This window comes from Xylocopa sonorina, chromosome 7 (genome assembly GCF_050948175.1).
Source record: "Xylocopa sonorina isolate GNS202 chromosome 7, iyXylSono1_principal, whole genome shotgun sequence".
Lineage (NCBI taxonomy): Eukaryota > Metazoa > Arthropoda > Insecta > Hymenoptera > Apidae > Xylocopa > Xylocopa sonorina.
This window is the reverse complement of record NC_135199.1, coordinates 8,400,727-8,427,278: the sequence shown is the minus strand read 5'-3', so window position 1 is coordinate 8,427,278 and position 26,552 is coordinate 8,400,727. Positions and strand designations below refer to the sequence as shown.

The 26,552-nt window shown below is 40.4% G+C and overlaps 1 protein-coding gene across 2 annotated transcripts; it reads left to right on the top strand.

Moving 5' to 3' along the window:
* Positions 1 to 566: 566 nt before the first annotated feature.
* On the top strand, positions 567 to 26,448 carry LOC143425628 (synaptic vesicle membrane protein VAT-1 homolog-like). 2 transcript variants are annotated; one of them, XR_013102058.1, is made up of 7 exons: positions 567 to 1,145; positions 17,683 to 17,812; positions 20,124 to 20,339; positions 23,907 to 24,055; positions 24,163 to 24,322; positions 24,498 to 25,014; positions 25,096 to 26,448. XR_013102058.1 is itself a non-coding variant. In XM_076898582.1 (7 exons), exons 1-7 carry the CDS (start codon positions 841 to 843, stop codon positions 25,119 to 25,121), a joined length of 1,419 nt encoding a protein of 472 aa, XP_076754697.1. In that variant the 5' UTR covers positions 590 to 840; the 3' UTR covers positions 25,122 to 26,445. The 2 variants fall into 2 exon arrangements, 1 of the variants encoding a protein (XP_076754697.1); XM_076898582.1 differs by having other exon boundaries at positions 590 to 1,145; positions 24,498 to 24,930; positions 25,096 to 26,445.
* Positions 26,449 to 26,552: the final 104 nt, after the last annotated feature.

The window sequence follows — 26,552 nt, the reverse complement described above, 5'->3', positions numbered from 1 at the left end:
AGAATGTGAGCATTCAGCAATAAGTAACCCCGACCACTGACCCTACAGACTTTGCATAATCAGACATAATATCTGATATTTCTTAGCAATTGTCTCTAGAAACAACTTTATTTGTATTTTTTTTCTCTTTTGTGTACTTGAATATGAAATTATAGTCGTTTACGAGAATTCATATAGATCCGTTTCATAATAAATATGACGTTCAAAAACTGACTAGGGTGGTAAACTCGGTTATAATTTGATATATGAAAATTGTTTGTCCGACAAACAGGTTAGACTTTAGCGATTTAATAACGTTATTTAATCATCTTTCAGGAAGCATCATGTCCACCATGGTCGACGAAATTAAAAGGGTACATGACGGGCATCGATGAGTGGATCGATCGTCGAAAATCGTAGTTGAAAATGGATGAATATAAATTTACTAGAGAGTGTTCACGACTCGCGGCACCTGTCGTACTATGCGCGATGTAGTTTAACGTGACAGCGGATGGTGGGGCGTCTAACGCGGCTATTGGTCGATTGAAAGGGGTGCGCGGTTGCTAAGCAACGGCAACACTGCGCGCGTTACCGGCCGGCGTAGCCGGCACCAAGCGTTCCTGCCACTGTGGCGGAAAATTGCGCAGAACGACATCGGCTCTCGTCGGGTGTAAACGTGTTACGGTTTTAGATACGCGGTAGAAATAGAGGTTGATCGAGGCTTCCTTTCTACCTGCTGTTCCCTTGCCCATCTTTGAGCGCACAGAGGCGAAAGTACCTGAAGGCGATTCAACTGAAAAAATAATCGATCGGAACGACAGAGCTACGTTTTGAGTAGACCGAAAGTACCCGAAAGGAAAAATGGCAGAGGACAAGAACGAGACCAGCCCGACCGCCGAGGGTGAAAAGCCACCGCAGGAAGCGGCGCCTTCGAAGCCAGAGAAAGAAGAGCAGAAAGATGGCAAAGAAGAGGAAAAGAAAGTCGAGGAGAACGGCGATGGCGATAATAAACCGAAGGAGAACGGCGAAGAGAAACCCACGCCAGAACCGAAGGACATGCGGGCTATAGTACTGAATGGTTTTGGTGGTCTGAAAAGTGTCAAGGCTCTCCGGAAGCCTGAGCCCTCCCTAGCCGAGGGAGAAGTCCTCATTCGAGTCAAAGCGTGGTAAGTAACCTTAGAATTTATATATACAGGTATCTTTTCTCTCTGATAATGAAATATGCCTGAAATTCGATTCCGGATATGAAGTTTCTATGAAATATGTTAATCGATGCAGCTATAGTTTAGTGATGACCAAATGACAGCTATATTACCAGTTGCTTTACACTATCGATATTACTAGGTTTTTATGCGCTATACAAAGTTCTCGTTTCGCTTCTGAAATCTGAACGAATCAGATTAAGCGGAGAGGAAGTTAATTAAGATTGATGTGACGTTAACGGAATCAAGCGACATTTTGATAGTGTCTCTTATCCTGCTCGAATATAAACTAGTTAAAGACCGTTAAATACTATTGGTTTTTAAACAGATACGTACGTTCTTTTATAGTCATTCGCATTTTGCGATCGATGGTAATCGTTTTTTTTTCACAATTCAATCGATACCTTTGAATATACGGCTGCCTCAGGAGCTCTGATCGATGGCGAGCCGTCTCGATAGTTCGTTATTTGTTCGAAGGAAGGTGAATCGCCGAAACGGAAAACAAAATAGAAATACGATGTCGGGTTTTGACCCAGGTGAAACAGTCCTTTACGGTACCATTGCATCTTTGAAATTTAAGGCGTGGTATCTGTTCCCCGAGACGCTGGTAATTAGAATTTCATTGCTACGCTACGGAACGGATGAGTAATTTTATAACGGATGCGTTGGAATTTTAATAAAAACATTTAACGATCTCGCATACGTGCACGCTCCATTCGATATTAAAACTCGTACCCTCGCTATTTTTGCATACAAAATTAATTTGAAATTAACATATTCAGTTTCTGATAAATATCATTTTCTGCGGTAACTTATGGTGCAGAGAAATTAATATTAGTTTCGCAAAAATCTATTGTAATACATTTTTAAGAATTTTATTTGACATTTTTTTCTCCTGCACTCTTTTTGCGCTATACTAACATAGTTTCGAGAAAACTTAGCGTCTTTGTTGGGAAGCCGCTTTGCATCACGGTTATTTTATTTAATCTCAGCATGAGAAATTATTCGACGCATCGAAAAAATTGTATCCAACGTTTGTCAAGATGTGAGGCAGCCTGCCTGTTAAATAGGCGGATGCATTTATAGAATACTTATCCGTGCGTTTAATGTCGGTGCATGTGTTCGTATATACGCAAAACGAAGTTTGATAAGCCGTTTCACAATGTAATACCATCACTGTTAAGTGTACGTGTGCATACTTTCCTTTTTCCTTTTATCTCGATCATTTATTTTCAACGTAAATATTTTACATATGAGTTTTCGATTATGTAACATGTACCCATATGAACATATGAAAGTTTATTAAATAGGATCAAAACGTTATTATAATCATGGGTATATATTACGTCGGAAGTTGCCTGGCTTTGGCAAACCACGACTGATAGCTCTAGGTGCGATCCATTAATTCAGACGTGGGAAAAAGGATTATTAGATAGACAAGCATGCCGTTAATGCATGCGCCTACAACGATATTAGGGAACGCATTATTTCATGCGTTACGTTCACGCGTTACGTGGTGCACACAATTCACATGAAATAGTTATAGTTTCAAAATTTGTACTTTAATGAAGTCTAATACGATCTATATAAATTTTACTTTCACGTTTCTACGTTTTTTCTTCACGGTGGAAGCATTCTTTGATTTTTTTTTATAAATTCTGCCCGTTTGCATGTTACGTTGCAAACGGCGTATGAAAAATTTGCAAATGATAAACTAATGTTATCTTTTACCCTGAGCAATTTACACCGCGCAGTATTTTACACTACATTCAATTATGACTGAACAAAAATGGTGACAAATACTTTGCATTGAATATATTACAACATATTTTTGTAATTTTTTGCGGCAGTATAGACATATATCCTTCTACGCAGAACTTTGTTTCTAGAAAACATCGGAAGGTTCGTGAAATCCGTATGACTACTTGCGCATCACTCTCTCCATGGTTGCATTATGGGGAGACAAAAAGTATTCTCAACATGTGCTCCGGTAATCTTACTATCTCCGCGGTTAGCAGTCTCCTCGAAGTATTTATTATTATACCGTTCTAAACAGTTTTATTCTTATCAAACCAATTTATTCATATGAATTCGAAAGTGTATTGTATTCTTCCTTATAAATTCTCATAGGTAAGAAGAGTTACCAAACTCTCTCGATTTAAGCGTCCAAACATTGAAGGCTGGTTTTCTGATTCTCGACCGTGAGGTAATCGATTTTAAGTATATACAATACTTTTTCACACTTTGCAGACTAGTTTAGTTCAACGAAGTTCTTTTTTTTCTTTTCTCGAAGTAGTCGTGCTTTGTAGTATGGGAGAGAGAAAAAGAGAGGGTGTAAGGGGTGGGGTAGGGAGTAAGTAGTGGCGGATAACAGTATACGGGGGGGGAGAAACGGATTCGCCAAAGGCGTGCGGACCTTTTCACGCGTGAGTCACGTTTCATAAAAGCGATTGGGATTGATGAGAAAATAGCCCCCATAGAAAGATATCACGCTGCCAATGCTGGTTCGAATGAATTTGTCTGCACGGCTATACAGACGTTCGTTACACGCCGCTGCTGGCACCCCTGCGTGTGCGCGCGACGCGCCCAGAGAAGAGTGCTGCGCTTGAAATCATTGGGAGAGATCCGGAGCACTTTGGATAATTCGATTGCCCTTAGAAAATGCTTGTCGATAAATATCACTGCGAGGATATATTTGCTGACGGGCAAATAGTTGGTTCTTTTGATTTAGCTTTCTACAATAAAAAGGTTTTTATATAAAAAGTAAAGTAAAAGTATGTTGAACGTAGGTTGGAAATTATTGATTTGTATCCATTTGTATCATATCAATATCGTATTAGTAATTTCACTTTGATCTTTGATAATAGTAAGAAATTGCAGAAATTAGAAAGGTATAAGTGATTTAAAAGGGGGATGGGAACTCGAAGCTTTCATTACATTGGTACGCCTGCGCGGAGAAGCGTTTCGTCTCCGACGCATAGACACCGATGATTGCGCTCTAGACAATTCAGCTCTCATTTGAAAATTTCCAATCTCCGCAAGCGCCAATGATCGTTAGTTGGCAACAGACCAACCCAGTGAAATTGGAACGGCGTATTTGTTGCACCGTAACGGATGTTTATTACGAATAATATTGAAAGAAATATGATTCGTAGATTACACGCGTATATTTAGGCGCAGGGGTTAGGTTATCACGTAATATTTAAAGGTTTAGAATGAGTTCTTAGTATGAAATACAACTATTATGAGTTGGTATGTGTTTCGCGTCCTATAATTATATTACGTTCGTATTTTTTATTTTTATACACGAGTATTTGAAAGCATGTAGAAAAACGTTTGTATATGTAAATTTCTAGGTATTCAATTTACAACGTAGTAGATTAAAAAGTAGGTAATGGTTAATGAGAAACGAGTCACAGTATATAGCAGAAAAAGTTTACTGTAGTGCAGTTCGAGATGAATCCCTGCCTGAGATATTTTCTCGTTTCGAGTTTTTCTATATGCTCTCGAAGACCGTCCGTTGGAACCGGAAATGGGTATGGTTTATAAGTGGTTCATCCGATGCGGGAAGAGTAAAAACTAGACAGGGTACACTTCTCGAGAAAAAAAATGAACATTTTCTTTTTCTCTCTTACTCATTTTTTTCCTTTTGTTTTTTGAATAACATAAAACATAACGAGAGAGATTTTAAGAATTGTACTTAATTATATATTTGACAGAATACCGTGTATAGTGTGTGCTGAAAGAACGAGGGAAAAGTGAATGTAAGATAGTCGTGTAGATAAAAATTGAAGCGTAATAAAACACGGGAAATTATGGTATGGGGATCATTTACAGATATGAGTCATTGTCGTGAAGTCGGCAGATGACAATAACCGATTGGTTGCTTATCAGATTCAGAGTAATCGCGGCAATAACTCTCAATATCATTTTACGGCGACATCGTGGGCTTAGTAATTTTCTGTTTTGCAACTTCTTTCTTTTTATGGTAAGAAACTTCATCCCCCTAAAAGTTTAGTCAGACTAAATCACCCGAATGCGCTCTATTCGTTCTATTCCCTAAAATTTCCCTTCCCAAACCCTATTCAAACGGCACATTGTCCACCCCCAAGGAAACTCACCCCTACACCCATATAAACGCATACTAACGATGACTATTCAACCATTGTAACGGACGTACAGAGCTTTCCCATAGAATGAAAGCTGGATATTTGTCTCGAATAACTCTGATTTGAAAAATGGCAGCAGAACTGAAGATATGAATTAAAATAAGAGAACATTGCGTGATATATCAACTTTAATATCGTGTAGAAGAGGCTATCAGAAAAAGTTTAATTTGCGAGAATTTCTATTGTTCACATACACGTTTCATATGAAACTTACTCATAGCTTCGAGCGCGTATTTCGAACAATCGATAACAAGATAAAGCAAAGTTTTATCAGTCATCGTCGTTGGTTTCTTTTTCTTTCTTTTTTCCTTTATTGGGCTTTCTAAGTATAACTCTCTTTTCGAAGTTTCTCTCCGCTATGAATCACGATAAAAATGGATTTTACTGACCTCACATTCTGTTACGCTCGCGAAAGTTTAAGTCTAACGAATCAACAGAACACATTGAAACCGTTTCTTTTCTTTGCGCTCGTTTGGTTTCTTAATGCTTCATTTTCCTGACAAAGTTTCCAACTTTTTCCTAACGTCGAATCGATGTAATTTAAAAGAAAAAACAATGTTTCCCTCGATTTTTGAAATGTCACTAAAAATTGACGGCTACCCATTGTAACAAGAATCGTAGCCAACAATAGTACTATCTTTGCTTTCTCCCCGGTCCCATCGAGTATACTTCCATAATTGCCCGAAGAAGCCACGCTAAAACTGCAAGCGCATAGATAAAGGAAATATCGCAGTACTTTACATTATGCGCGAAACAGCGAACAACAAACGGGACCATAAATTTCATCGGAGGTACGCGCGAGAAATACGAACTGGTATCATTCCCCGTGAAACTTTTTCACGCTTTCAGCCGTGTTATTTCCCAGCTGAAAACGTTACCACTGTCCAAGGGGACACGTTTCACTACGTGCACACGCGTAACATCGTCGGACAGTGAATTAGTGTAACGCGATAATTCATCCGCGTGGTTTTCTAAGATGCAATTTTCCACGCTGTGACTATACGCGCGCGCCATTATACCGTGTTCGCCAGGTTGTGCGTCACAAGTGAAGCGTGTGATTCAGACAACGCGATCTACGTGACTCTTGACCGTGCTGCGCGAACGACCATGAGGATCAGCCGTTCGACACGGCGAAATATGAACAAGGGAAGCTGCTATTCTCTAACTTCCTTCGATTTCTCGAGAATTACCATTATTTTTGCCCCCAAAAGAATACCGAATTTTCTATAATTTAGTAAATACTAAGATCGTAGATTTTTACAAAAACCGATTGAGATTATTTTCTTCAGTTGCTTCCGTTAAAATACTTTGTTTTTCCATAATCAACCATGGCGAATAAGAATGGGAAGTATTTTGTATGAAAGGGAAAAAGCTATCCGGAGGATTGATTATCCGCAACGAGTCCAGCAGCGATTCGCGAGCCTGCCGCGTTGCGCGACAAACTTTAAACAATAGATTTATATACGGGGAAACTACACGCTCTAATCCTCTTATTGTAATCCGCTCGTGAGAGCGAGCAAGCGCGATTTCAAACTGATTTAACGGGCGCGCCAGTTTCGGATCGATTTTCACTGCGACAGCTCGTCGGGGCCAACGTTTCGTTCGAATGTTAATTAGACGGTGAAACCACAGCGTAATCAGTATTCTAAATGTGAAATTGTCCCGACAAAATAACTGCCAATGATTGTTAAAATTAATTGGGATAAATTGAAAATATATTGAGCGAACAGAAATTCGTCTTAGAAAATATTTGTTGTGAATGTTAATTAAATTTGAGATACCGATATTGGTCAATATATTAATGAGAGGAGGTGGGGGAGGGGGGATATGTGTTACGATAAGCTACAATGATCTGAAATTATCGTTCAGCGGTATACTTTTTGCGCGAATAAACAGTTGTACATCAAATATTTACCGTTCTAATATTTGAATACCAGTTGAGTAAACGCTACTCCACCTTCCCAATTCCGAGGTCCTGTCCTCGTGTGTTTCCGCAATTTCTCCCATCGTGGACTCGAAAATGCGCACGCGAGGGTTTATTCTTTCAGCGAACGGTCTGTCCTTTCACTATTTCGTAACATTGTTGCGCAATTATCGAGGAAAATATCAAGAAAAATTGAGTTTAAACAGAGCGTATTTGATAGTAAAAGTGTGTAGAAATTTTTCTGTTCAGCTAAAAAGTTCACAGTGAAAGGAGCTCGTGTTAGAGGAATTCCAATTTCTCGTGGATTTTAGGAATATTTCCGGAAAATATGGATCCAATTTTCAAATGCACACTTGCGATAATATTTACCCTATTACAAATAATAAAAGATGAGTCATATGCTCAAGTGAAGAGTCAAGAAGAGTATCGATACAATTTTTTAGTACTTAAGTCTTTGAGATTACTCGTTTCATTTGATACAACGAAATGAGTCACGTATAATCATGTAACGCGACTTATGAAATGGTTCAATAGAATCATCTGAATGTACGTTCGCTCTAAATCAGTTAACCGCTTATGAAAATTCAGTATCGCTTTATTCGAGGGAAACATTCGAAGTTTACGAACAAGCATAACTCACTTTACGCGCGTGCAACGCGTGAAACAAAACGCAGACGGGATTGCTGGCGGTATATATTGGGTATTTGTGCACCAAGTTCGCCACGCAAACTCTCTCAGCGCGTTTAAATGAAAGACGCCATTATTTCTGACTAGCCGGGTTTATCAAGTTAACGAGGTCTTACTATCGTGGCTATGGGAAACTGAACGGATACCATTCAACAGTCGATATACAGTAATCACTTCTCTGTACAAGCCCCATTTCCATCGGGCTTTACCGACGATTTTTCTGAGCGTAACCTACACAGGGGCATCTTGTGGCTTACGATATAAAAATAACTTCGAGCAACATCTGCTCGACGTACTTTTTCTTTTCGTTGATGAAATTGTTAAGAACTTTCGAAACATGGTAAAGTAAATTGTAGGTTTCATTGATGTTTCTCTACATTTTCAGCCCCTTAAACGTTCCTCTTTATTCTTTTATACAAATTTCATTTACACGTCGTAACGATTTGGTAAATACTTTGCACGAAATCCTAAAAATGAATGCATCAAGTTTCGTTGTATTATAAAATAGATAGATCCATGAGATGTCCGTATTGATCGAACCACACCCGTATTTTCTGCACCCCCTACCGTGCACACACAGAGGCACACTCACACCAATATGTATGCATGCGCACGAAATTCATGGAACACCATGAACCCCCATGATACGTCGAACCCCACCCTTTAGACTGGACTTGGAAATTCTGCAGATTCCCCGTTAGTTAGAGATACCTCCCTTAAAAGACTTTCAAAACGTAGCAAACTATCGTTGAATACGAAATTTATTTGAAAATGTTAAATCAATTTAAGCATGAATTGTGTCCTATCATTTCGAATAGATTCTGGTAATCTTCTTGTTTTCTCTTTGATTGATCATTTTTCTGCGTTGACGAGATTTTCATTTTACAGAACAATTCTGCACCGTCTATTAATGTGAGTGTGTAGTAAGGGCGAAATGTAATCGTACGTCTTAAAGGCTGCCAAAGCAGGGTTGCTCGGAAAGTGTGTACAACGTAAAATGGTTCGAACAGAAACGACACTTCTGTTGACATTCCGCTATTGCCACTCATGAGTCACAAAAACAATAACAGCTCGCGTTTGGACCCGCAGCTGTTCTTACCGTTTAAATTCTTCGAGCCTACATCTGGCTAGTTATGTACGGGGTGTTCTAATAGATCACGACTAACCAAAATATTTTGAATTGTATATACAATCGTCCTAATAATAGAACACTAGTATTTATCATTCTTATTTTTCCTTCTGTATGAAATTAATTTTTTCAAAGAACATACAATATGCAAAAAGTATAGAAGCCACTAGTTTCGTGTACTCTCTTTTTTTTCGAATAGATTCGGCTGTTTGGCAACCTTTGACACTGCCTTCAAAATTTCCTGTGTTCATAGTCACGGAAAAGTAAGTGTCCCGTGTAATTAGAGACTCAATGTAGCGTGTAAATGGTTGATTTACATCGTGGCGCATGATTTCCGGTTTTACTTTGGCTAATAATTTTCCATTCTTGATGGATTATATCCAACGGCTGTGCAGTTAAATTGAACAGTGTATTTACTGTTCCAATATAATTTGTTAATACGTTGTCTCGTTTGGACGTCAGCGCGTACATTTCCACCGAATAGATATTCCTTATAATGAGTGTTACCATATGTTATCGCAATAGTATTAATGTAATGTACATCTGTTCATAATGAAGTTTCTAAAATTGTACGGATGTTTCAAGATATGGACAGAACATTGAACCTTTATTTCCTTTTGCCTAATATTAATTTAAGAAAACATGGCAATTATAATAACTTGTATATCACTTTTATTCCTATAATTTAAACAATTTTACCTACGATCGAATTCACAATATTAAACAAGAAAAAGATGGATTGATACAGTATGTTGAGTGAACTAAACCTCCGGATTCAAACCCGGATCTTTCGTTTCCTGACGGATTGCTCTAATCAATTGGCCTATTCAGGTCGTTGACGAATTCTTTCTCCCTGGCCCTAATATTCGAAAATGGCTACCACCAATAATAGACTAAACGACACGATTAATGCAATCCAAATTGAAGAACCAACAAAACTTAGACGCGTAACTTGAACCAGAAATCTAAACGTTCACGTTCGCATCCCACATCTGATCAGATCTGGTTCGCAAAAATGTCCACCATCTATATATCGCGTAAATCAACACACCTAATGCAGTTAACCACTTACCAGACTCGAAATTCGAGGAAATGGTATATTCAACAGCTGCAGGAGGTCGTGGAAATGGAAAAAGGAAACAGAGGGGAATAAATTTCGTATCCTGACTACTTCCTGTACAACAAACCGTCTCTGCGTGACCTTTGGATGCGAGGACACATTCAGAGTGAAGGATCTATTTCAGTCCTGCAGCCAAGCTGCTCCTGGAAGCAAATTAAACCTCCCTACGGTATGGGCATAACGCAGGCCGCAGTGATACCACGTTGTAGGGTCCAATATAAACGCAGTATGGCATCCAGAGGGGAGATGAACCCCATGAGGGTTCCAATTGTGAACAAGATTGATATATTTGAAAGAATCGATGGCTGGGCAGGAAGAGATTGGGGATTGATGGGTATTCCTCTGCTGGACAGTGTAGGAAGCGCCATCACCACCCATGAGAATGAATCTGAAGGCGTCCAAGCGAACCTGAGCTTTTGATGAGAATTTAGAATGTTCGCGTAAGGAACAATTTGTCTTCCGTCCGTTTTATCGCGACTTCAATTAATTCTGTTCAGAAATATGGCACAAGTTATCGCGAGTTCCAGCATCCATGGAGGTCAATGCCTGGCCAATAGAAGGAGCTAGGAAAATCACTCTCTACGGAGCAATTCATCTCGATCAAAATTCATATATACACGACGCATACAACGATGGCTGAAAAGGTCGGCAAAAAGTACTAAAGAACACTTACGTATATCGGTATTCTCGTTTCATTTGAAAACAATTGATAACTCTGTTGTGTCGCTGGGGTCATCTCCGTGCAAAATAATTATTGCATGCTTATATGCCTTTTCTGTTGTTTTTCTGCTTCGTGTTTTTCCATTCTGTCCGTCGTAACGTTCTGGAAACCATGATACCTTGTAAGTTTCTGGAATATCTTCCAAATCAGGAAATAGATCTCTTCCTATTCAAAGGAAGCAGCAACAGTTGCTAACAGTTGATGTCATTTTGCTCTCCAGTGGAGAACCGTTTCGTTGCGGCTTAATAATTGATGTATTCGTTAAGAATAGTACGTCAATCTGTTCTCGACGCAGTACGAAAACAAAGAGTTGCGATTGGACGCTCTTTGCAACTTGTAAACAAATTGCGGGCGCCTCGTACGTCATGAAAACGACTGTTGTGTGTACGCTTTACACGGCTCTAACTTGTCTTATAGCCAGTTCTGCAACTGCATACATGCGTGCCTTCCACCGCTGAAATACGACCCTTTGTACTAATAATCGTACTACTTATGTGTCGCCGTGCAAACCCCATCAAGTCTGGCGCACGCCACGCGACCATGTAATATCTTATTCTGGATCAAATAGCATGTCATTAGGAATGTACCAAGTTGAAATTCCCTTCGATTTCGCGCGGGACGGGTCGTAGCGTTAAATTTAACGACTTGCCTTCCTTGATAAAATAAACATGAAATCAATCTCTCCAATAGCCAGTTTCTAACGTTACGAGAATGGTCTAACAATTTTATTTCTGTTGTATTCTTTGACGAGCGTTTTAGGAAGTTCTATGAAAGTCTTTTGAACTAATTGGCGGTAACGCGTTTCTACTTAGAAACGTATTAATTATCACGAGTTAACGTCATCTTGGCTACGAGTCCCACGGTGGTGACTTAAGAACGGCAGTTTATATTTTAATGGAAAGTATTAAAAAGAACTCCTAACATTCCACGGAACGGTTACAATTAAATCGTTATGATAAAAAGTTCAATGAATTTCATAATGAAATCTGTCTGTATTCTTAACGATATCGTCGATAAACGACGATGAACCGAACGACCCCCGCCTCTTCGCTGAGAAAGATAAATTGTTAAAAAACGAAAAAGACGGCGGGAAGAATACATTAAATCGATTCGAGCGCGCCGTTTTTAATTCCTGGCTGGCTTCCGTGAATATCGACCTGATAACTGCAACGTTCGTAACAACTGGCAAACGACGACCATCATCGGACAACTGGGCTACACTTTCGCAGCAGGTTCAATCAACGCCACCCATGTGCGTGTATATAGAGTCACGCAAGATTCGTGGATGCGATTTCGTCGGGACTGTCGGGAAGTTATGGTTTTGTAGGCGCCTCGATGTCTTCGCCGATCGATCGAGCAACTACGTTCCTTCCGCGAGTGTACTATCCGATTGCCATCTATCACGTAACAACGCGTAATAACGATAGTAACGTTGCGATGGTGCAAACACCCGTGCCCTTCTCCCCTTTTTTGCGCGCGTTTCCTATTTTCTCCGTACACGTACATGTCTTATGTTGCTCGCACTCGTTTCAAAGCGTGGACCTCTTCTTCGTCACCTACTTAACTCTCTCACGCTCTTCATCGGGCTTATTCTCTTTATATCTTCTTTCTTTTCTTTTACGCTTGCCTCCCTACCACCCCTCCCCCATACACGCGTGCTTCCTCCTGGCTCGATCCGTTCTCTCACGCTCTGGTTTATGGAGGGATCCCGGCGCTTCGAGCATTCGATAACTCGAAACTTAAATTGAACTGTGTGACTCGTTTCGTCCAGTTTTTAATTATAAGCTTTAGTAGCAGCTTCTCAAATTTTATTACACGTCATTCAACGTTTCTATCGCGGATTAGTGTTCCTTCTTACGTTCTCGGTGAACGGATATGTATAGGCATGACAAGATTTGAATGTATATTATATATTTATAGTGATATATAAAAATTTGTGTTGAACAGATAAAGTTTGAAATGAACATTTAAATAATCAAGTGGAAGATAGCTCGATTTTTTCGAAGTGCAGGAGCAGCTCCGTTCTTTTTTCTCTCTTTTCGACTATCTCTTTGGTTTCTCTTTTTTAACTTCTTTGTTTCATCTTTTTACTTCTTTTTACTCCTTCTTTGCTCCCCTTTTCAATCGTCTCTCTCTCTCTCTCTCTCTCACTCACACACACACACACACACACACACACACACACACACACACACACACATTCGCTTGATCTCGTTCGCTTTCTCTGCCCCTTCGTACGAGAGTCCTCGTCTCTCTTCAGCTCTTTGGTTATTTCTTTCTACTCGCGCACATGGTGTACGTGACCCTGGGGTGCGTCGTTGCATGTCGTCGTCCACGATGGTCGCCGTTCTTCCTCCCGTACAATTGGCCGGTGCCAAGAATGGAGAAAATTATTCCCCTCAATTCCATGCAATTTAAAGGAATTAAGCGATCGTAAGCCGTGCCTCGCGTAGTAGTTCCAGTAACTCCTGGAACCTTTTCCCTTTCGCCCTATGTTGGGAACTCGCCTCACGTTCGAATCCATCTTTGATGGCCACTCGAGAAAGTATCAGAAAGTGGAGACCTAAAACATGCCGTGTGTTTAATTGATCCGAAAAATTTGTACACTTCGTTCGAAAGTTTGATTGTCGAAAAGTGTGAAAGTCTCGTTCGAAAGTTACGTACACGTCTGTTTAAGAAACAGAACTTGAAAATTTAACTCGATCGCATTAAACGAGCACGTATACTGGCTACCTTCAAGGATTATAGTGTACAAAAAAATCGCATCTTTATTGGTTATTAGATTTCGCTAGGATAAAGCTTATAATTCGAAAGCGTGTAAGTTCGCTGAACACGAGTTTCTTCAATTAGAACGCGTAACAGTTTTAAAGCGTAGGATATCGTGCCATCGAGTATTAACTACATTCTGGATCCTCAACATTCTCATCTGATTTGGCGCTGGATTCGAGGTTCGGTTAAATTCCGGTATGCGATTTGCGTCATGCTCCAGAAGGTGCCGTGCGATCGTACGAGGAGTCGGAGGAAGCTATTGCCCGTTACGCAACGGGCGGTGGAAACCGTTCGATCGAGGAATTGCATAACTTTCACGAAATTGTCCCACCGGTAAAACTCTGTGGCGGTTACATACATTTATGCTTAGGCAAATACTCAAATATTTGCTAAAACGTAGAAATACGTTACGCGCACGATAACTAGATTTTCGTGTCAATATATTGTATACAATATCGCACACGTACACACACGAAAATAGGACGATGGGAACGGTAATAACAGTTTTTGTATTTACTTAATTCGAAGATAGAACTCATGACCATGATTGTTATCAGATGAAATTCAAAGGTTGAACGTACATTTAAAAGCGCCGCCTGTAATAAATACGTTTCGCCTTAAACGCGATGGCTGATCAAGCGTCGGTTCAACGAATGAACATTTTTCACGTCACGTGATTAATTAGATCACGTACAACTTACTCAATCGCCAGTGATAACGGTGGAACATGTGCCAGGATGTTAGACACAAATTTCACCGGGAGTTTCACCAAACAACAAGGAAAAAAGTTCGTTTTCACGCGTCGTTGATGCTCGTAGTAAGTCCGCCATATTTGCTTAGCCGGATAGAATATTTATCCACTGGGTAGATCCATGTGTCGAGTCAAGGATCAACTTTTATCGTACCGTTGACACAGAGACAACACGACAGGAAGTCGACGGAGGACGAAGGCAAAGGTGTAAAATATAATAGTTTCATATTGGTCTTGCGATGGATATGGTTTCGCGAGATCCATTAAAACCGTGTCAAAGTGAAACGCAACTCGTGCCCATTGCTATTTTCTCGGACAGCTTGTCGATAAACCCAGTGAGCGTGCAATTGTTGCATTTCAATCCGCTTTCGTCGAAAACTGTTTTCATCGCGAATGTGAGCACCCTGGTAAATGACACGGTAATAATGTGCATTGGAGATTATTTTCGTTCGAGCAGAAAGAACCATGTTTCGTTATCCTCGTATCAAGCACTGGGAGACTTATGGGATGAATAAAATTGTCCAATAATTAATTAAATAACTTGTAAAGTAATAGCAACACGTTAGTAACAGGCCAATACTATTGAAAGATTAAAGTATTGAAAAAGTAAGGTATTGAAAGATTAAAGAGACGTTTGTACGTTGATATTCACGATTGTTAAACATTTGCAATAACACGACGATTTGTCGTATGCAATCAGCGTTGCAAGATATTTCTTCTCAATTTTTAATGCGGTGACTCATCGGCACCGATTGCCGGCGGGAAATTCCGCGACGCAATCGTGTCGTTGATAAAGTTTTAGAGTATACTTTGTTGACAAAATCCAGCAGATACTCGGCAGCTTTTTTTCAAACACCTATTTGTGCTCTGCGAAAATGATCTCTCGCATTCCAGGAATAAGCGTATCGCAGAAAGCGGAAAATGGGAGGCAGGAAAGTGGCCGCGAAGAAATAAGTAACGCGAGTTTAATGTTCTTAAGCGGTTCGCTTAGCATCCCTGGCGCACTGAAGCGGAAGAATCTCATGAATGATTCAGTCGCTTTAGACGATAATTTAAAGGACACAAAGTTGTATAATATATTGAATAATCGTGCGAGGTTTAATATTAAATAATATACAATTATTTATTACATGCAGGATCTCATCGTTTGGCCAAATTGAAGGCGTTCAATTTGCCCGGGCCTACAACGGACTAGGCTTCGTTCTATTTCTGTTTAAATGCCAGCTTTTTACACAAACAAATATTTAAATCGAGAACAGTTTCTATAAATAGCTTATCGATTACCAGCCAGTTGGAATAGAAGTTATCGAGGTTGATGCGGATCGTAAAAGGTTAATAATAACAACGCAATAACGATGCTTATGGTTGATCATTAGCATAAAATTACAGTAGCTGTGAATTGCGAAAGAAAGCGAATGATAACAGGTCCTCTGTTTACCATTGCGTTTCTATAGTATTCACTTTAAAAAGCGGCACAGCCGATAAGAGGCGAGCCACAAATGAATACTGTTCGCATACTTAAAAAATTCTTCATTCCTCGGTGTATTTGTAGAGAACTGAGTAATCCCCCACTGATAGGGAGAGACAATTGCATTATTCCATTTCCGCTCGAGACAACTGTACAGCAGACCTCCGACACTTCCTCTCCATCCTCTTTGCCTGTATACACCTCCGCCAATCTCTTTCGCTGCGTTACCATGTGCCATTTCTAATTTTGGCGGTTTGCGAGGCCAAGGCCAGGTCCGTTTATCAACTCCGTCTACCTGGAGGTGGCAACTATTCCAAACATTAAAACTTAACAAGAAATGAAGACTCCTACTGCTTGAGTCCGGTACAAAAACGATCCTCAAAGATTCGATCATTCTTTTACGCAATATATGTCCGTAAAGATATAGATAGAGAACTTTTTCGTAGGGGATAGACTTCTCCAGTTTCGGTGGTTCGACGATGATAACGCCTCGAAGAGACGAGAATGTCACGCATGAATGCATCGAAGCGCACGCACGTGAAGCGAAATACGCGCGATCTCTGTGCGTGCGCTTGGCCGTTAGGGTTCCAGAGGGGGCTGAAATAGAATGTTTCAAATACGTACTTGCCGCGTGTGGAAACCACGCTACTGAACGTCCGTTCCCCTTCGTGTATATATACAAGTAACCCTAATACAGCACGAAAATTTGTAGCCTGTTAAATGAAATCTTGTTATACGATGCGTACCAAGAGGGCAAGCCGTAAAATAAGAAACAGGCCTCTCGTTCCACAAATATATTTAATTATTTAAGGAACAAAGTGAAAAGTATGCTTGTGGATTTTTTACATTACTAAAAAATATATTAAACGTTCAATCTGTTATCCTTTTTGTTGCCTGGAGGTTTCGTTTCGCTCGATAACGCGCAAATTTTCACCGCTTGGTGTATCATTTGAAATTGCTGTTTCGCACTATAAGAGGGTTCTTTGTGCACGTGTACGATTACCTCCGAGTATTCGTTAACCCTACGTGGCACAGCCGACAGACGGGAGGGTAAGTCCAGGCGCCAGGACGCCTAGACCGACGCCTGGCGTCGCACGCAACGCGCGGCTGGTGCCTCTTTCGCGGCGACGCACGACAGGGACCGTGAAACAACGCCGTCGCACGCTTTTATCAAAGCTTCCTTCGACCCCCTGTGCCGCCTGTTCGTGTGTTGCTTCCTGGAAAAACGACGCGAATGCTGACCACGAATATTTTATCTACATCGATTACCGTCTTTTTCACTGCTATTACGGTGAGATGGAAAGGCGCATAGGGCGGTATATACTCGTTAAATCGTAATGCGATGACCCGTTCGATGTTCTAGCGTCATCAATGGTTGTTAAACTTTTGTAGTTACTTTATAGATGGTCAGAGTAACCATTATAATTTATAAATACATTGTCTTCTGTAGTATATTTCTTTTTGCTGGAGAATATATACAGAATTATAACAAAAACATTGCTTGAAAGTACGTTTTGCATTTGAATACGATAAAGTTCATTCACTTGACAAACTTACGTCTTTTCTTGCGCCGTTTCTATATGTGCGTAATTATTGTTCGATCTGCGACCAGATAAGTTTACTTGTATGACGCAGAGCATTAAAAAAATAACACGTACCTACGTACGCCATACGAACAACTATACTCGTAATCGTTTGTACGTACATTGAAAGATTATTGTAATCCTAATTTTCTTTTTTTACATGGAACTGTGTGTTTTCAGTGGACTGAACTTCCAAGATCTGATGGCCAGACAGGGTGCTATCTATTCCCCGCCGAAAACTCCTTTCATTATGGGATCCGAATGCGCAGGTGATATCGAGCAAGTTGGTGAGGGCGTTGAGAACTTCAAAGTAAGTGGATGAAACTAACGGTTGCACGTTGAAAACTTTGTTACGATACTTTCAATTACTTTATCAGTTAGTAATCGTTTAGAACCATTTCTAGAACTACATGTAATACCATAATAATGTATATTATTTATTACCTAGCTCAAGGAAACCTAAAAAAATGTAATTTTAAAAATACGTTCAATCATACTTGTTTCAGCTCTAGTAGCCCCCCCCCCCCCCCCCCCCAGTATAATTTACCAACAATCCCGTGAAATATGCATGAAAGGGAGGGACACTCGAAGGGTCGCTCGATAAGATAATAAATGTAAATTAGCGTCAAGTGGAGGAGTGCTTTCATTTTTTCTGCACGATATCGTCAAGCCTCGATAGTTGTCGCTTTGAGATTGCCATCGATTTCTTCATGGTCGCCTTGAGCCAGGACGACGTGTCTGATACGTTTCCCAGAGCCATTGACGCGACGCATTGTCGTGGCTTAAAAAAATATTGCGTTCAAAAATGTCAACGTTATTATCTTATCAAATCGTTTTTTTTTGTTGGTTGATTATCCTTTCTCTCAGGGTACAATATAGTTATTCATAAAATGTTAGCATGTCGGGGTTAGCTGCGTCTACAATATAATTTTAATTTAAATATTAACAAAAGAAAAATGTCTACAAGCAGATCATTATCTATGTTTGCTCCCTTTTTGAAATTTGATCTAATACAAGATGATTATAGGGTCACGATCTGCTACAACAGTCCTCGTTAACATATGATCCGATACTGTCGAAAATTGATAAGCTATCTGTAACAAATTGGTGGGTCCAGTTTTACTGCTTTATCAACGCTTACACACTCGGCATTCCTCGCGCGATGATCCAATAAAACCTGTTATCCTTAGTAATTTAAAGCTTATGTCTGGGGAAATAAGTATTCGGTATCATTTGATTAACAGGATGCTGACTTGAATTGCGCAAAGATTATCAATGAAAACGGGGAAAAGAAATCATATTGCAACAAAATGGTACTTCGCTTGAAGAGAATTTGTTCTCGAAATGGTCGTTCCGTGTTTCGCCTGTCGTCCTTGAATTTTTCACCCACTAATCTTCCCGCAAGGGTGGAGTCCCACGGTACTTTTCCGAGTCCGTGACTTGGGAGACGCCGCAGAAAAACGGCTTTTTCTCCTCCGTTCCCGCTGCCTTTTACATCCTGGGGTGGTCTATTTTCGTGACTCGCAAAACTCCTCGAGGTCACGAGGGGTGAGGAAAAGTAGGAGGCCAGGTTTAAGGCTTTAGGGTCAGATATCCGAGCACAGCACGTGTAAACGACCGGCCAGCGTGTGTGGCGATTGTACACGTTAATGCTCGTGCAAATAGAGGAACTTTTTCGTGATAGAATATTTGTAATGGACTTGAGAAATTGGTAGCGTTTCGATCGTGGAATTCTAATTATATAAGTGATTATTCTTTCTTATTTTTATTTTAATGAGGGCCGCTCCAAATCTGCAACATAAATTTCCTCGCTAAAAATCTATAAATGTTGAATATGAACTTGAAAGTGTTCGTTGCAACATACTTGTGCTTCTAGCGCCCCCTAACCCAGACTTTACTTCCCCTTGGCTCGCTTCCTCGAGTTCTTAGCATTGTTGCGTTTATATGTGGCGGTGTACTCTCTCTCTGTTTTATTCACTTATACACTCCTTTATGGGATAATCTGCCTCGCAGGGGTTCTCATTTGGGAATGGTTGATCGTCGTTCGAGGGGAAGTAATTATTTGGACGTAGACGATCGAAGAGATCGATAGAAGAAATGATATAAGAAATATCCCCTGTTTGCTAGGGTATACCTTTCACTGGTTCGGATTAAGATTGAGGACTACTTTTGGAATATAGATATTTGGAGATAAATGGGAAAACGGTGTAAGATATATCCTCCAGTTTCTAGAGGATAATCTTAGGTATTTCTTTGATCTGGATTAGGTTTAAGAAGAGATTGCCAGGGGTTTAGGAGACCTACCGAAAGTGGGGTAAGAAATAGGGTGTGAATCGACGGTATTGAACGCCAAATATCTACGAAATCGGGGATAAGAATTTGAACCCCGTTGTATTTGGGAAAGGGAGATCAAGAAGATAATTTTCCAATTTAAAGTTTAAATCAAATGTCAACGCTTCCCCAACTGAGCTAACTATACTAATAACGTAAGTTTGATACTTCTAATGCCCTTAGGGTTACCGTAACAGCGTTATGAAAAATGTACGAACGTTATATAAATCACGACGGAAAAAATGGTAATAACGTTAACGAACAGGAAACATTTGGCTACTTACTTTCAGGTGGGCGATCGAGTGGTTGCGCTTCCTGATCACAGGGCGTGGGCCGAGCTCGTCGCTGTGCCAGCCACGTCCGTTTTCGCGCTACCAACCGGAATGAGCTACCTCGACGCAGCGGCGATCACAATGAACTACACCGTCGCTTACATTCTTCTGTTCGAGCTGGCCAATTTAACGCCTGGAAAGAGTCTACTGCTTCACAGCGCCGGTGGTGGTGTGGTAAGTTTTCTGTTAACGTTACACGCGATAAGGAAGATATAATAATCATGGAAACGTAGTGAACGAACGGATAAGTATCACTGGAGAACAAGTAAGAAAATAGGGGTCGAACTAATGTAATTGTATGCACGATGCTAGAAATTGAATGAAGCCAGGAAGTATGTGGAAAAGGAACGTTACGAAATTGTACTCTCGAAAATGGAAGATCATCGAATTAATTGTGCGACCGTTTGATGAGTGTCGATTGTGTGTACTGCTCGTTGATTGTCAAGATTGGCACGGTCGATTAGCGAGCATTTTCTGCGTCGCTTATGATCGCTTGTATGCACTCGCTTAATCGTTGAGAGAAACAGCATATTTATTTCGTCTTTCGTTAGGAATTCAGTAAGTAGAATTTTGAAATTTTTAACTACAAAATCAGAATTATGATACCTAAGACACCCGTTTAAAAATACAAAATGTCACGATCTTATTATTACTAACAATATTACCACAAACTGTCACACCCCTAGTTACCAGTAATCTACCAAAAAATAAATCACTCGTTATTGCAGTTGATTATACATGTACCCGTGAAAATCGCGTTTCGGGAAAGCGAAAGGGGAGAGTCGCGCAGTAATTACAACCCAGCGAGACAGAAGGAGAAAAGGGGGAGAAGAGAGAGAAAGAGGGAGAAGTGGGGGATCGAGACATCGTGTGCAAGGTTACTGCCCCTTTCGCGAAGTCGGTTCGAGTCACATCCGTGGAGCGCTTTCTCTCTTAATGTCGTCGAAGAAGAAGGCGGGAGCAACTGGGTACGCGTCGGGATCAATACGGCTCAACAGGTTACACTCGAAGCTAACTACATCGCCCCCGCTAGTCTTCTCCCCTCTGCGACTCTCCTCCCTTCCACGTTCGATCTCTTCCCACTCTACGCTAGCCTCTGTACGCATCGTGTAGCATCGTTGGAAGTTGAGACGACGAAATCTACGGGGGATGCTGCTGCCGCTGGTGCACAGAGAACGAGGGGGGTGTGAGGGTTGCCAGGCAACCCTTCGTTCTCTCATCGACCACCGTGACGGGCCGCGCCCGTCTGAGACCGCACCACCACACCATCGCCGCCGCCATGGTAGCACCGTCAACACGTGTTGTACGTTGCCCTTAAGCACCTTTCACACGAAAGGTGGTGCTGCCGTCTTCGATTTTGAGCTGGTTGAATTTTGTAGAATTATACATTGTACGCTTCATGAGGAATTTCGCAAAAATGTCTGAAAGGAATCTAACTGTCTGTCAGGAATGTAAATCATATGGTGGAGTGTTTTGTTAGTTATCGCTGAACACGTTGAGGGTATTCTAATTCACTAGTAGAAGATATTGGTATATTCTGATGACCTCATCGTGATTGGCTAATTGCATTAAATGATCACAATCCAATTTCACACTCCACGGTATGCGATCAAACTAGAAACCTGGCGATTGCTTTAAACTAACAGGGATTGTAATTTACTACCTTCTTTGACAGAAATTTGATTTTATTTCGTATTAGAAATAATTCACTTTTTTTGCCTATAGGAAAATAATAATAAGAATCTTTCTAGAGACTTGCTTCCCTAGAGCTTGCGGGAACGCGCGCGCGCATCAGACACTCTTCTCTGTGTATCATTATCAGGCAGGTTTAGGCGAGTCACGTAGACGAGGAAAGCTGGAAAAAGCTCTTGACTTGAAAAATTGCATTTCCTGATCACGTCGGACTTTCCCTCTCTTTCTTCGAGCCCTTTACCACCACCATTACCACTCCCTGTGAGCTCATATATTTTCTCTTTCCGTCATCCCCAGAATACGTGTGCTCTCTTCGTCGAGCCAACTGGTTTCGTATACACGCGGCATTTCTTCCAGCTTAGCCGTGTGAAATATGTTCGTTGTGTCGGTGATGCGTAAAGAATATTACGGTTGTAGTGGTGGTTCCAGGGATATGTGCTTGGAAGGGATCACGGTTACGGTCGTATCGAGAAACTTCCGGAACATTAGCTTTTTCAAGACTTTTTGGCAACAATCATTTTTTCTTCACATGTACGTGGGATTTTCTAAATAATTTACAAAAATTATTTACGTTTTGATCAACTGATAAGAATTATTTTACCAATTAATTTCTAAATGCATTATTCATGCACTTGTTCCACTTTTTGTCTTACCCCTAGAGTGGCTAAGGTCATCCTCGTTTAACTGAATACGCTAATGCGTTCACGCCAAGAGCAATTACTTTGCGCCCAAAATTCGAGATACCGGAACAAGAAACTCTTATTAAAATACAGAACCCTCTTCACATGCATACCCAAACATAGTGACCACATGTGTCACTGATTGTGAATGTAGATTATACTGATTAGTATACACTTGCTGCACCAGTATACGAAAAGTGCAATAATAGTGGAGAATATGAGGATCTCCTCAAACGATCGGCAATATGTTATGACGTACAATTTAGAGCGGCTTCTTAACATTCTGGCCCTCGATCGCTCTCTTTCCTTTTTTGCTTGCTACTTCTTTCTTTCGATTTTTTCGTTTTCTTAAATTCTTGTTACTCTTCCTTACAAGTCTGTGTGCGTGTCTCTCTCTCTCTCTCTCTCTCTCTCTCGCTCTTTCTTCCCCTGTCTCTGTTCTTCTTGTTGGCCACTCGAGGCTCTGGGATTGGTCAACGTTATTGGGTATCGAATTCTCGACAACGGTCCGGAACGGAGAGGAGAGGCAATGAGAAGAGTCAGAACGATAGAGAGAGATAGATAGATAGATAGATCGAGATAGAGAGAGAGAGAGAGAGAGAGAGAGAGAGAGAGAGAGAGAGAACGGTCAGCTCTCTCGATTCTCGGAAATAATGAATGCTGCTTCTGTTGAGAGAAAATCTCCAGCAGCTTCGCTTTAATTTTTTCTATCCCATCGTGTGTCCTGTTCCGACTGTTTCGTGGTCGCACGATGAAAAGACTTCAGAGGATGCTTTTTCTGCCTGTTCAACGGCATAATGGGATTACGAGTTTGGTGAACGCGATACAGACGACCGTGTAACTAAAAATAATTTTAGCATGCCCCCTAGTAGCTTCTGAAGTTTTAAAAGATGCTCCTGAAAAATTCCTTTGCAATGGAGTATATAAATTTTTGTAGAAGACAGTTGTTGGGTGTTGGAATTTGCTTCAATAAAATCCTCCAATAAGTCCGTGTGAACTGTTTAGTCTTTTGTATGGATTATTATAGGGCAATATATAGATGGAGAACTCTCAAGTATGAACAGAGGGTCGAAAACTCTGTTGGTCCTGAGTCAATATGGTGCTGAAGTGGTTTTTAGAAATTATCATGGTGTTTCTATTTTCCTTCAGAATTTCAAGAGAATTTTTAGTTAAAATTTTAGTTAAAATTCCTTTACTTTATTTGAAATTATTTTTCTGGATCACACTGAACTTCCATAGCAACTAGGACGTGCATACAGTGAAACATTATTCGACCTATAAAGTGGAGTGCTTATTAGAAATAAAACGGCAGAAAGAAAGGTTCTTCTATTCCATTTATTAGTATTCAATTAATGAACTCGTATTTCAGGGCCAAGCGGTGGTTCAGCTGGCCAAGACCGTGAAAGATGTGACCATCTTTGGTGTGTGCAGTAAATCAAAGCACGAAGCATTGAAAGCGGCCGGGACCATCGACCATCTTCTGGAACGTGGCACGGACTATAGCAACGAAGTCAGGAAGTGCGTAACGAACTCTATAAGTCATCCTGTTTCTCTTCCGCAGCGCGTTTATATATCACCAGCGTTCTCTTTTTTATCGCTTGTTTCGATCCACTCTTGTTCCACAGGATCTCTCCAGAGGGCGTAGACATCGTCCTGGATTGCCTTTGCGGCGAAGAATGCAACAAGGGGTACGCTTTGCTGAAACCAATGGGGAAATACATCCTTTATGGATCCAGCAACGTGGTCACAGGAGAGACCAAGAGCTTCTTCTCAGCAGCGCGATCAGTAATGTCATTTGGGCTTTATCGATAGACGTCATTAGTTTAATCAGAAAAGGGACTTACTCTGGAAATAACTCTTGAGAACTTTATTATAACAATCGATCTATTTTAAAAAGCATCCTTCTAATATCACAATATATTTCACTATAATATTGGAGAACCGTTCATTTATTTTGCAGTGGTGGCAAGTGGACAAAGTATCCCCCATCAAACTGTTCGACGAGAACAAAACGCTGTCCGGTTTAAACCTTCGTCTCTTGATGTACCAGCACGGAAGCCATGCGTTTGTGAGACGAGCAGTGGAACGGGTGTTCTCTTTATGGACCGAGGATAAAATAAAGCCCGTGGTAGATTCGACGTGGGCTCTGGAAGACGTTCCGGAAGCAATGCAGAAGATGCACGACCGTAAGAACATCGGTAAGATTGTGCTGGATCCGAGTCTCGAGCCGAAGCCAAAGCCAGCGACTCCGGCGAAAGGAAAGGCGAAAGACAAGAAGGCCGCCAGTCAAGAGAGCCAAGAGAAAAAACCGTCAAGCGTGGAGTCAGAGGAGGGAGAGAAGAAGAAAGAGCCTGAACTGACAAATGGAACATCCGAAGACAAATCTGATAGTGGTAAATAAAAGTAGAAGTAGAGTTCCTCTAGCATATATTGTTCCTGGAAGTAATTGCTGTCGGGCGTTCTGTTACCGACATACGGTAATGAGATATTCGACCGCTTAAATCGAATACTACGAGCCTCCTTTTCTATTGACCGAGCCCCCCTTTCTTTGCTTTCAGATTCAAAAGAAAAAGAATCAAGCTGAATTAGCGGCCCTAGCTAATTTTGACATACGTATATATACATAAAAAGATATATATATATATAAAAATGTAAAACTGATATCCCGTGAAGATGAAGAATTTTGCAGATAAGTACTCTATTGATTTTCACTATTCAAAGATCTACTACGTTTGTTGCGCTACACGACGCTTGATCATTATGTATCGGTCTCCGTGAAGTATTGACATTATGCAGACGAGAGGAATAATTTCGAGAAACAAAGGGGAAACAGAAACGGGAACGAAAATTAAGGATTTCAAGATATCTAACTTAGGTCAGGAAAAAAGGGGACCTCGTTTTCTCTGAATTCATCTGCATGCCTCTGTTTTCCTCTACGATTCGTTTGCACCGAGAGAGTTTTTTATTGAGATTTGTTCGAGTAAAATAGCGGATGCGAGAGAACACACCACATAGATACGTTACGTGCGATGAACCAGAGGAAACAAATGGGAAAAAAAGAACGCAACCAAATACAAAGAAACAATATCAATCTTATCGTGGTCCACAGTAGTTTGCAGAATATAAGAATTATTACTTTTATTTTTTCACACTGACCAAAACGTACGATTGATTTTCATATATGATATAGAATAAATGAACTTTGGGGATTCCAGATTCATTGGATGATCTCTGACAGTTTTCCCATTATTTCTTCTTTTTTTTTCTTTTTTTTCTTTTTCGTTTAACATCGTGTGTTTCGTACTTATCGAAAATATCAAGAAAGATGGTGAAAACACGACAAAAAGAAGATCATCCAATGATTCTGAACTGACCAGGAAATCGCTACTTTTATCTACTTGCATCGATACTATTGCCGCTGCGATACATATATACATATATATATATATATATATATGCAGTAACGTTTTACACATTATAGTGCCGTTTACTGTAATTTAATAGCGTACGGTGACGATGATAATCGAAATCAGCTTTACAGAAAAGGAAAGGAACATAAAAAAAGGGAATACATTAGGTGAAACCAACCAATGCATCTTGAGAAAAAGTCGTCAGAAGCAAGCGACTGCATTATTTTTTATGTGTATCTCCTTTATATCAAGAAGTGTCTTTTGCTATTGATTATATATAGAGTTTAAACAATTTTTAACAATAGCCTAATGATAAGCCTATATACTTTCAGTATCACAATTCACCGTACCGTTTTAGATGAGAACTTTTCATTTTGAATTACACAACTGAAAGTACTGACTCGCCTAACTGCCTAAAAAAAAGAAAAAAGACACGTCGACGATTGACGATGAACAGTTTTAGAGGAAAACATTCGCAACGATTTGCCAACGACATATGCCGTTTTTCTATGGTAGGTTCTATTTGAGCATTTAAATCGTATCCCACACACATACACACACATACACACAGTGGAGCAATCACACGAAGGAAAACTTTTTCGCTA